Below are 12,170 nucleotides of genomic sequence, written 5' to 3'. Positions count from 1 at the left end.
GGAGTCAAACTCCGGGTGAGGACCCGCAGGATTGTCGAGTACATAGCTTAGCACCATACTCGACAATCTGACGTCGATCTCCACCATCTCTCCTGTATTGTGCCCGGGAGGAGGAATTTCCATCTATAATGGCCACTTGCAGGCTATCCCTGGCTACATCGCAGAAATGCCTTGCCGTTGTTGTGCTGCTGTGTTCTCCTTCACTCCGCCTGGTTTTTGGGCTGAGTTCCGGTACCTCTGTGATGGAGCGATTTCTCTTTTGAGAAGTGCACTCTAGTTTGTTCTCTACTTGAGGTTGTGATTGCTTCTTTTCAGGTAGCCTTCATATTCCTCTCCGATAGATTGGTACCGGTTTTTCCTCAGCTGATTTTGAGATTTCCTGCGCTTCTTTTTGTTCTCACTTTTAGCCGCCAGTGCACTTTGGTTGGTGCTCATGGCAGCCTTGGAGGTGGACGCTTCGTCCCTTACCTCTGTGGTTTTCACTGCTGTATCTACCGGTATACTTTGTTTGGTATGTTCGGTAGTACTCTTACTCGTCTCCTGGCTGGAGGCAAGTAGTTCGTCCTCATCGGATTCCGTTATAGGATTCCGATAGCTCATGTCCTTAGTCGTTGCTGTTGTCGTCAATTTGGTTGTTGTAGTTGGTGTTGTTGTTGTTTTTGTATTGTTTGCGTTCATGTTTGGTCCCACGAGTAGTCCGGAAAGGGTAGTCACTCGTCCGCAGAGCCGGTATGCGGAGAGAAGGCCTTTATACCTCCGACCTCGCCCGGGCATCGGAGGGGACCGTTCGCGATCAGCTATTTATTACCCCCCGCTGACCATTCAGCCCTCGGCATGGGTACCTCGACACCTTGGCTTAGGGTGGTGTTGGTTCGGGTGTCCTCATACTTCCACAATAGGAGATGAGCGTAAAACCTAGGGTTTATTCATCCATATCACTATTGTGGGAATTATGAAGTGTCCCTCTTAGTTCGTAAGATTAGAGTGCGTTTCCTTTGGGATGCATACTTTACTCTTACTTAAGCCCCTTCGCCACGACAAGGCGACCAACTTCAAAGGAAGGAGGTAAGGTAACGAGGGAAAAGCTTCAGAGGAAGAAAACCATTTTTCTAAAGTTTTTTTGTCTCACACAAGTTTTTTACTATGCCTGATAACATTATAGGCGCGAAAAAGGCGTGGCAGCCGCGAAACAGCAAATTTCTCAATAACAATAATAATATGGACAGTTTCTGGTGGTCAGCGAAGATTTAGATACTTTATAATGCATGAATTTCGTTTTCGAGCCCTTGTAAGACAAAAGTCTAAGGAGATGCCTATAAAGTAACAGTAGATGTAGTCCGCGATTTTGTCCACAGACAATGTTCTTCTAGATGAGTGTAAACGCGTTTCGCACATAAAACTTTTGCAGCGGTAGTTTATTAAAATTAAGAAAGGTAAAGATAACAAGGTGGCTTCAACTTTTTAGCTCTAAAAAATTTCTAGAGCATTACACGAAAGATTCAGGTCTCAATTTACTACAGGTACATCACAGTTGTATTAGAGCTCTCACTGAACTCCATTGCTGCACTTAACGCTTTCAAAGACGAAGGGATCGGGCGATATCCTAAAGTATTAAACGATCACTTCTTATGAATTGAATAATTGGAGGAAGATAACATTTTATAGGTTTTTGCTGTATTCTATTCCGGAATTTCAGAACTTGCGCTGTACTGCTCTGTCAAAATCATGACAAACGAAAGAATTAAACAAAGCAAACTTACATTTTTTCATGTAAATTGAGAACAGCTAAAGTGACGGTATTAGAGTGCAGAGACATATTTTTAAAATATAAGGTCTACTAAAACAAATCATTATTAGTTATAAGTATCCGAAGAACCTTTTTGTATGATAAGTTGTTGCAAATTTGAAGGTACCATTAAATTAAAATGCCATATCTCTAGAAATTCTCGTCCCCATTGGACAAAAACTGGGACAGTCGATTTTCACAAGTCTCTATTAAGGTGAATTTTTCATCGAACTTATCTAATGGTAGGCCCAGGAATCTGTTTCGCCGGGTTCGGATCATAGGGAGATATCCTGTAACGGCACAAAGTGGTACAATTTGACGCGTCTTAGTTGATGACTGACCGGTCGATAGTCTTGTATGTTGCCAACAATACTTATTTGTCCTATCCACAGAAGCTGCTGCTAAGAAATTTGAGAATTTTGTTGCGGCTCTGCTCTTTGGCAATAATCACTGGAAAGATCGTTTGTCCCGGTACGCCACGATTCGACCACGACGGGTTTGTTTGACGTTGTCGTAAATTACTTTTCATAAAAGGTCCGTTCATGAAATGTAGCGATTTTTTCATGACTACATCGAGCTTCCTTTTGTCATTTTCATTTAACGGCATTTTTAAACGGCTTTCGAATAATATTTAGCACCTGAGCAAACGAAACAATACTTACGTACATGACTGGCTTTCATTTTCACTTTTATCGAAGGTGCGAAACTGAGAAATATGGCTTACTTTTTATTTGCTAATATCCATTTTTGATGTATGGTCTCAAAACACTGAGTCAAGCAATCACAAAACTGTTTGAGAATCTTTTCTAGTACAAGATCTTATCTTTCTAACACCATATAGTGTAACCAGATCGCACTTATATTATATATATTTACAGTTTATAAAACCATCCATTGGAAAAATAATTTATTGTTTTTACTAGATTTTTAACATTTACAAGGTGCGTTCCAAAGTAAACAAAACTTTTTGAATCTAGCGCCCCATGGTGGCGCCCTGTCGACTGGTGCGTTATAAATTGCTATCTTTATCGATTGTCCAGTGAAAATTTCATGACATTTCATTGATTGGAAGTGAAGTTATTGCGTTTTAAGTGTCAGTATGTTTGTGTTATCGGTGCGGAAATGAGCTTGGAACAAAGAGCCAACATTAAATTTTGTTTTAAAATTGGTAAAACTTTTACCGAAACATTTCAATTGATGAAACAAGTTTATGGCGATGATTGCCTATTCCGTAGCAGAATGCACGAGTGGTTTCAACGTTTTCAAAGTGGTCGTAAGGACATAAATGACGATCAACATGTGGGCTAATCAAAATCCGTGATCACCGGAAATATTTGCTTGATAGGGCACCGTGCGACTTCTTCCTTTTCGGAAAAATGCATTTGTCCATGAAAGGAAAGCATTATGCAGACGTAGAGGCCATTCAAAAGGCTTGCGCCGGCATACTGGCCGACATGGTTCGACATGCTTTTGGACCGTGCAAAAAGCTGTATTGAAGAAGAAGGAGACTATTTTGAATAAAATAAATTGATTTTGCCGAAAAAAACCATTTGCTCTGTTTTTTGTTTAAGTCCTTTTTACTTTAGAACGCACGTAATATCAAAAATTCTTCTAAGTGTTATCACACTTTAATCATTTATCTTTCAAATTTAATTCAATTTCAATTTGGAGCGCTTAGATTTTAAGTTAAACCAACTTTAAACTGTCATCTGTATATGTGAGTGTTGGTACGTCTGTGTACTGTGAGTGCACATTGAAGTATGCAGCAACAACTTCTTAACAGCTCAACCGGAAATTTTCACATTTGTCAGTTGCTCAAATCGTTCTCCGTCAATTCATCGCCATCGCGCGCAAACACCCACGCACACTAATCCACACAGAAATATGTACATATGGGTGCACGTAAAAATAATCTTCTTATTCCATATAATAATAATAGAATGCTGGTGACGGTGAAAATTTCCTCGGCTTGCGGTGATTTCGCTTCAAGCAATGCAACTGCAATCACCTGCAGCGGGGAGCCATGTCGTGCCAAGCTGCGGTGCGATTGCTTTTTAACCTGCCACCAACGCGCAGGAAATAACATTTCCACAAAATGACTGAAGCCGAAAAACCACATGACTCACAGAAATGCAATAAAACGACCGCAACCACTGAGGCAAGCACGAAAGGCAGGAAGGAAGAAATAAGAACCATAGAAGTCAAGCTCACGGCTCACGGTTACCATTGTACTTACATATGTACCATAGCTACGCTGCGAGGCAATAAAACTGTCTGCCAATAATTGGGCGAACTGGCTTGAAATGCGAAATTATAGTTTGCGGTAAAGCGGGTTTTCCGAATAATTCTACGAAATATTGATGAAATTCATATTGAAGCAAAAAGTCTGCCTGCTGTGGTACGTTATTATATGCTTTACGCAAGCACCTTTTCCTTATAATGCACCGTCCTTTGAACCAAGGTAAAGCCTGCGCTAACGACGTTCGATTCCACAATTTCTCTGACAGTTCCATTAAACATTACACATAGGCAAATTTTTGGGCCCAGAAGCTCGGTTTTAATAAACTGCTCATGACTAAACAGCACCATGAAAGTGGAGTATGTATTATAGCCGAGTTAAAACTAGCGCGCCAGTCGTTTCTTCTTTTCAATACGTGGCGCCAATTGGATATTTCAAGCGAAATCTTTCTCTTCCTGGTCCATCCAACGGAGCGGAGGTTTTCTTTTCCTCTGATTCCCCAAGCGGGCACTGGGTTGAATACTTTCAGAGCAGGAGTGTTTTCGTACAATATGACCTAGCCAGCGAAGCTGCTGTCTTTTAATTCGCTGAACTATGTCAATGTCGTCGTATATCTCATTCAGATCATCGTTCCATCGAATGCGATATTCGCCGGGGCCAACACGCAAAGGACCACAAATCTTTCGCAGAACCTTTCTCTCGAAAACTCGCAACGTCGACTCATGAGTTGTTGTCACCGTCCAAGCCTCTGCACCGTATTGCAGGACGGGAATAATGAATGACTTATAGAGTTTGGTTTTTGTTCGTCGAGAGAGGACTTCACTTCTCAATTGCTTACTCAGTCCGAAGTAGCACCTGTTGGCAAGAGTTATCCTGCATACGTATTACATATTATTATCTACGACTTCAAAGTTATGACTGTCAACAGTGACGTGAGAGCCAAGTCGCGAATGCGACGACTGTTTGTTTGATGACAGGAGATATTTCGTCTTGCCCTCGTTCACCGCCAGACCCATTTTCTGTGCTTCCTTGTCCAGCCTGGAGAAAGCAGAACTAACGGCGCGGGTGTTGAGGCCGATGATATCAATATCGTCGGCATACGCCAGCAGTTGTACACTCTTATAGAAGATGGTACCTTCTCTATTTAGTTCTGCAGCTCGAACTATTTTCTCCAGAAGCAGGTTGAAGAAGTCGCACGATAGGGAGTCACCTTGTCTGAAACCTCGTTTGGTATCGAACGGCTCGGAGAGGTCCTTCCCGATCCTGACGGAGCTTTTCGTGTTACTCAACGTCAGTTTACACAGCCGTATTAGTTTTGCGGGGGTACCAAATTCAGAATTCTTTTTCTGCTGCGAAAAGCAGCTTAGATATCGACGAAGAGGTGGGGTGTGTCGATTTTCCTTTCAAGGGTCTTTTCCAAGATTTGGCGCATGGTGAATATCTGGTCGGTTGTTGATTTTCCAGGTCTGAAGCCACACTGATAAGGTCCAATCAGTTTGTTGACGGTGGGCTTTAATCTTTCACACAATACGCTCGATAGAACCTTATATGCGATGTTGAGGAGGCTAATCCCACGGTAGTTGGCGCAGATTGTGGGGTCTCCTTTTTAATGTATTGGGCATAGCACACTTAAATTCCAATCGTTGGGCATGCTTTCGTCCGACCATATTTTACAAAGAAGCTGATTCATGCTCCTTATCAGTTCTTCGCCGCCGTGTTTGAATAGCTCGGCCGGTAATCCATCGGCCCCCGCCGCTTTGTTGTTCTTCAGGCGGGTAATTGCTATTCGAACTTCTTCATGGTCGGGCAATGGGATGTCTGCTCCATCGTCATCGATTGGGGAATCGGTTTCGCCTTCTCCTGGCGTTGTGCATTCTCTGCCATTCAGCAAGGGACCCCTCCGGGTTCGAGGGGAAACCGAATATACCCGCGGTAAGGCATGCCTGTCGTAAGAGGCTGACTAAAATCCTGGCCACCCGTCCAGGGCTGTATGGAGGCTCAACTGGTCGTAGTTTCGGCTACAAGGTCAATACCAAAGACTTTAACCTGGTACCACGGGGAGCAGTAGCTCTTGGAGGTAACTTCAATCTGCTCACTGGGCTTGGCCCTTTGTGGAGATTCGTGGTGGTTGTGATTAAAACCCAAATCGCGGGAAGTGGAATGTGGAATTGCATTACAACCGGGTGCCGGACCCAAAGTACGGCAGAGGTTTTAGATGGGCCTCGAGCCCTACCAAGGTGGTTAGTGTGTCCTTACCGCACTGCCAATTGGTACTGAAAATCCTTACCCAATTTTCAGGGCGCTGATCGACGCATTGTATTGATCCGTTGTGCTTTTGAGCACCGTGGAGTTAAGCTTTTCATAAGCAGGATCCCACGTAAAACACATTGACAGTTGTCAACAGTGACACGCTCTTAAGAGTTCCTTGGAATTCTTGGGGGCTCGACTGGCAGTAGCTTAAGCGCAAGCTTGGGCTACAGGTCACACCAAAGACTAAAACATGGTACCACGGGGAGCAGCCGCCCCTGAAGTTCACTTCAGTCTGCTCATTGGGTTTGGCCCTTTGGGGAGATTCGTGGTGGCTGTGGTTTAAACCTAAATGCAGGAAGGACATTAGTCCAATGTGGAGTCGCACTGCGGCCGGGTGCCAGACCCAGAGTACGGCAGAGGTTTTAGATGGGCCTCGAACCCGACCAAGGTGGAAAGGGAGTCCCACCCTTTCAATTTGGAACCAAAGTGTAAGTGTATATGCCAGCACTCATGCTTTGGTTCTCCAGAGTATGATGCGGGTGCACGCACTCATGCTTTGGGGCGCTGATCAACGCATTGTTTTGATCTGTGTGTTTCTAGTAATAGAAAACACCGTGGATTTGAGCCTCCTTAGGCAGATACGCACGTTAAACCACATTCTGATTGAGAGCCAAGTCGCGAGTACGACGACTGTTTGTTTTATGACAGGAGATATTTCGTTTTGCCCTCGTTCACTGCCAGACTCATTTGCTTTGCTTCCTTGTCCAGTCTGGAGAAAGCAGAACTAACGGCGCGGGTGTTGAGGCCAATGATATCTATCAAATTTTGATAGCGTGGCGAGGGCAGCTCTCATAGCTGCGCTCCAAGCGCTCATAGAAGGCATGTTTGGTCACATCGTCCGTTTCTTCCGTCGGGGCGTGGCCTCAGATCAACGATGTGTTGAAGAACTTCGCTTTGATGCGGATTGTGGCTAGACGTTCATTCACCGGGGTGAATGACAGTATTCGGCGACGGAGTCTCTCTCCCACCACGATTTCCACACCAAACTTGCGCTTCTTTATATAGCCACTATAGTAAATGTCACAAGGACCTACTCGTCTCAGTCCTTGTCCCGTCCATCGCATTTCTTGGAAGGCGGTGATGTCAGCCTTTATTTTCACGAGGACATCAACCAGCTGGGCAGCGGCACCTTCCCAACATTCCAAGTGCATGCCCCCAAATCGTAGTCCTTATTTCGTTTGCCGTGGACGTCATCAAAAGGGGAGTCTCTCATCCGAGGCTGTCGTTTAGTTTTCATTGGTACTGTTTTTTACGTGGCGGGTCCCAAACCCTGCCCACAACCCTGTTGAGGGGATGTTTCGTCTTTTCACTTTAGCTCGTCTTCAAACAGAGGATAATTGGTAAAAGACCCGAAGTCGTGAGCTGCTTGAGCCATATGTTAGAGAATCGTTCCTTGCCACTCCCAAGTGAATGGCGATCAGAGGACTTTGCTCACTTGCGCGAACTTCTACACATGAGTCCATCCTCCAAGAACGTCCACTTTTAGGAAAAAGAAAATTTACTAATGGGACAAGTGTCAATATGAGGCTTTTTTCCCTGAGATCTCACCACAAAAGCTTGATTAACCAATACAGGCATAATACGAAACGTTAGAACATTACTTTTTTGAGTGCTCAGCCAGGCGTCAAGATTAAGTAAATGTACTACGCCCAAATGCAGCTTACTTCAAAGAACTATGCTTTCACTTTGATAACAGAAGCTGGAAATTGCAAATCTGTTGCGCCTGCTAAGAAGGGCACTCTTACCGCAATTTCAACGAATTGGTGCTCCGCTGCTCTAGCGTTGAATATATATAGTCAACAACCAAAATTTGTGCGGCTTGGAAATCCTTATGGCCCAAAGTGGAAGTCAAGAGGTCCTCTGATCTACATGCTCTGAGCAAGGTTCATCTCGTTACCAATGACGACGCAATTTGCTAAAACTGTATGGAAGAAGGCGAGATATAATCATGTAGACACTTTCATTTCAGCTGTCCAGCTTTCGTCAGACTGAGTCGAAACCTCTCGGTGGACACCCTTTTGGCGAAACTGTCGAAGTTTCTTGGATTAATATTAACCGCCTTAACAAATTCATAGGAAATATCCGCGAAAGCGTTTCGTATGGTGGTCCATATTTAGGAGTTTTAGGAATCAACTTTGAAGTCTTATGCTTTGGAACCCCACCTTGGAAGCAAATATCAGCCCTACCACGAAATCTAACCCAACCCAAGCCAGTTGAGATAGAGTATCTTCCACGGCTCCGAAGGTTCCAATTTAAAGGAATTGGGATACAATAGGAAAAAACTTTGCAATTTTATCAGATTTAGCGAGTTCTTTAATGGTACTTACTTGGGACTCACTTGTGCATGTGGAAATATTCTCATTAGGATTAAGTTCGGATTTCCTGAACATGGCATTTTGTCTGTAACGGAGGTTGCATTCACCAATCTTTACTACAAAATGCAGACACAAATTAAAGTCCTTAGTCTGTTAACGACGCTAACTAAGAAGTAAATACTTCACTGTATTCTTATTAATTATATTTTAAACTTTTGGAAACAATATTTTTGTTCATTGGAATGGCAGCTTGAAGCTTCGAAGTAGCTCCGAACCCCAAATACCTCAGTTTTGCTTAATTACCCATTGAGCCAGAAATGGTCCTTTTCGCTGAACAAAATTTGGTTTGAAAACGTCGAATCTTCTTGAAACTTTTTAAAAGCCCATAGAGCGACGCGATGTCGCTTGGGAAGGTAGAGTGGCTTAAGTTTTTGCACAAGCTGTATTTTGTACGCTTTCATTTTAATATCTCCGATTATTGTTGACCATAAGTTGAGCGAAGTGCGCAAAAGACATTCTTTACAGAAAGACAATTTTCGTAATAAAGTTCTGCGATTTGTAAGCGATCGATATACGATGAAATACCAAACAACACTGAACAAAATTAACATGACAGCTTGACACGACTCACAAGTTATCTGCCCAAAAAAACGCTATTGAAAAAGGTACCTCTACTTGGATGACGAGTTATATTGGTTTTTCTTAGATTGAGATATTGATCTGAAATTTCACACACATCCTTTTTTCCTAAGAATCTGTTCATTTGTCGGAAGCGCCGATAACTGATCACTATAACACAGACATACAAACTGACCGACCAAAATGATGATAATAATTGGCAAAGCCTTTTGTCAAAGGCAACGCTACAACGTTCACACCAATTGTTACCATTGGGCCACTATAGCATATAGCTGCAGTACAAACTACCAGTCAAAATCAAGATAAAGATATTTCGAACACATAATTTTTCCTTATTCAATATTGACTCGAAGGTTGTTTACATCAAACAACGTGACAAGAAAGAAGAAGCAAAACATTTTTCATTGGATATAAACCACTGAGAGGCCTTTGCCGGGTATTGTAGCTTCGGTGCCACCGAAGTTAACATTTCTTCTCGTTTTAGCTTTAAAATTTTTCAAATTTCTACATGATTTCGACTGCAATTAACTCACTGTGCTTACAACTGTAAAAAATATAATAAATTATTACCAAAGTAGCCCGCAGAAGGAAAATAAGAAATAATTTTAATTTACACTATTTGTTGCAGAACTGCGTTTACCGCCCAAACCGACAACAACGCCAACACCTTACGTTTACACCACGCCGAAGCCGCGCCGCAAACCGCCAACGAACCATCAGAACAAAGGACTCAACGAAGTGGTGCGCGCCAAGGAGACCCATCACGTCACAAATCAAATGCAGGAAAATGACATCTACACCGGTCTGAGTGGCACTGGCGGTGCCTTCTTTGGCAGTGCCAACACGCTCAGCAGCAACGGAGCGCTGGGCGATGCTGCAATCGTTGCCCTAGGTAACGGTAATGCGAATAGCAACAACAACAACAATGGTAATGGCAACGGCAACATCATCAGCTTGAATAGCGGCCTGACAAACGGAGCGGAAGGTAAGTTCAAAAAATAGGAAAATTTGTTGTACTGCGGGATACCATCTTACAGACAGACATATATTAGGTACTTACGGTGTTTGGTGAGGTGAATTGTGCCGACGCTCGGGCACATGCCGTTCGTAAGTGGCCCGGTGAACAAGAGCGTGGCTGGGAAGTGAGCGTGAAGTCAAGCGTTGAACTGCTAAAATGCACACCAATCGGTTTGTAGCGCTTTGGGTGAGTGTGTGTATGTGTGACTTTTATGAAACTACACTACACACATTTTAACAACAGCTTGGGTATTTGAACTCGGCGCACTGTTGTGAAGCTTAACATTCCATACTTGAAATCTCGAAGATGCCTGTAAATCTTCTCAGTTCGTGTAGTGAATGGTAGGTGTATGCAAGCGTATGATGTTGCATGCACCACTCGACAACGTCATTGACGTAATTTGGTGGCTGAATGCTTCGTTGCACCGTTGCAGTATTGCACTGCCGCGCGCCATTGCTTTGGTGACTGACTTTCTAACTGAATGCGCGCTGCATTCATACGGTCCATTCGGCATTTTGACGTAACGCACACACGGCACCGGTGCAACCCTACCTAAGCTCACCAAGTATAGTTATTGTTTGTCGTGATGTACCACAATGCGAGTAACGCAACGATGTTGTCTGACATCCCCATGGTATTGCAGCAACAGCAGTGGCAACAGCAGTCAAGTGACATTAGTGTGGCAAGAGTGCAGCATCTTTACCTCTTATGCACTTCAGCGCCCACATGAAGTTAATTTTCCAACAGTCAGTTTCAATTTTCAAATGTGTTCGAGTGCAAAACTCAAAAACCAGTTAGTTGTGTGAATAACTGTTTCGACGCAGAACGCGCATGAACGATGACATTAAGTAAAGCTGTGCTGCCAAATGTCACCAAGGACCTTAAGGATATGATTAAAGATCTTGTCCCTTTGTAAGAAGAAGATATATATATATTTATACTAGGGTCAAAATATGATCGTATCGATGTGACATTTGTGTCAACATTAGCCCAACAAAATATTTGATAGAGATCTGTTTTGTACTTATGAGCGAAATCGGATCGGGAAACTTTTTTAATTCCAAGACATGCCTTTACAGTGACACATACATTAATCGAAACCCTATAATCTATATAATTTCTATTAGGTATTAAAGAAATCTAGAATTTTTGTAAAGCAACTTGTCTTAGTTTACAAAAAAATGGATCATAAACCATTTCGTGTGTTAATTAAGCATTGCTTTTTGAAGGAATAAAGGAAACCACCTTTGGACCGGTTTTATACAATAAAGCCTTAAATGTACAAAAAAAATGGCTTAGTGATAATTTTTTTTTATTCACATTAGAGAAATGATTTTCTAGTTTTAGATAAAGGAAACATTAATCTATACAAAACCACTCTGTTTAGTATTTTTTCAAACCTCCTTTGCTTTTTATAATGGTTTTATTTTCGGGTATTGAATTTAATGTTTTTTATTGTTTTATTTTTTAAAACAATAATATATATTTAGTACATTAGTATTAAGCGTAAAAAAGTCAATGTTGTGGATTGCACTTATAAAAATTTTATTTTCTTTATTATTTTTAGATATTTTAGATATTGTACCATTAAAGAAATGATTCTATAGTTTTAGTTAAAGAAAACATTAATCTATACAAAACCACTCTGTTTAGTATTTTGTCAAACCTCCTTTGCTTTTTATAACGGCTTTTATTCGCTAGGGCATTGAATTTATCATGTTTTTTATTGTTCCTTCTCCAATATCGTTATACCACGCTTCTTGGAGAATTTCATCCAATGATGCTAAATTATTTTATGTCTTCTGTGATACCTGAGCCTTCATTATATACCAAAGGTTCTCAATGGGATTGAGATCCGGACTG

General features: G+C 42.2%; 1 protein-coding gene and 1 long non-coding RNA gene across 2 annotated transcripts in view; both read left to right on the top strand.

Moving 5' to 3' along the window:
* LOC126752725 (uncharacterized) overlaps window positions 1-12,170 on the top strand; it is a 216,222-nt gene that overhangs the window by 143,787 nt on the left and 60,265 nt on the right. The gene's annotated exons all lie outside the window — the stretch shown is intronic.
* LOC126752717 (lachesin) overlaps window positions 1-12,170 on the top strand; it is a 241,696-nt gene that overhangs the window by 200,584 nt on the left and 28,942 nt on the right. The window contains exon 10 of the mRNA XM_050463694.1: window positions 9,918-10,274. Within this exon, the coding sequence (XP_050319651.1) occupies window positions 9,918-10,274 (357 nt within the window). The remainder of the gene's footprint in view (window positions 1-9,917; window positions 10,275-12,170) is intronic.

Source organism: Bactrocera neohumeralis, chromosome 3 (assembly GCF_024586455.1).
Source record: "Bactrocera neohumeralis isolate Rockhampton chromosome 3, APGP_CSIRO_Bneo_wtdbg2-racon-allhic-juicebox.fasta_v2, whole genome shotgun sequence".
NCBI classification, from domain to species: Eukaryota; Metazoa; Arthropoda; class Insecta; order Diptera; family Tephritidae; genus Bactrocera; species Bactrocera neohumeralis.
The sequence above is the reverse complement of the archived record's forward strand: the minus strand, read 5'-3'. Positions and strand labels throughout refer to the sequence as shown.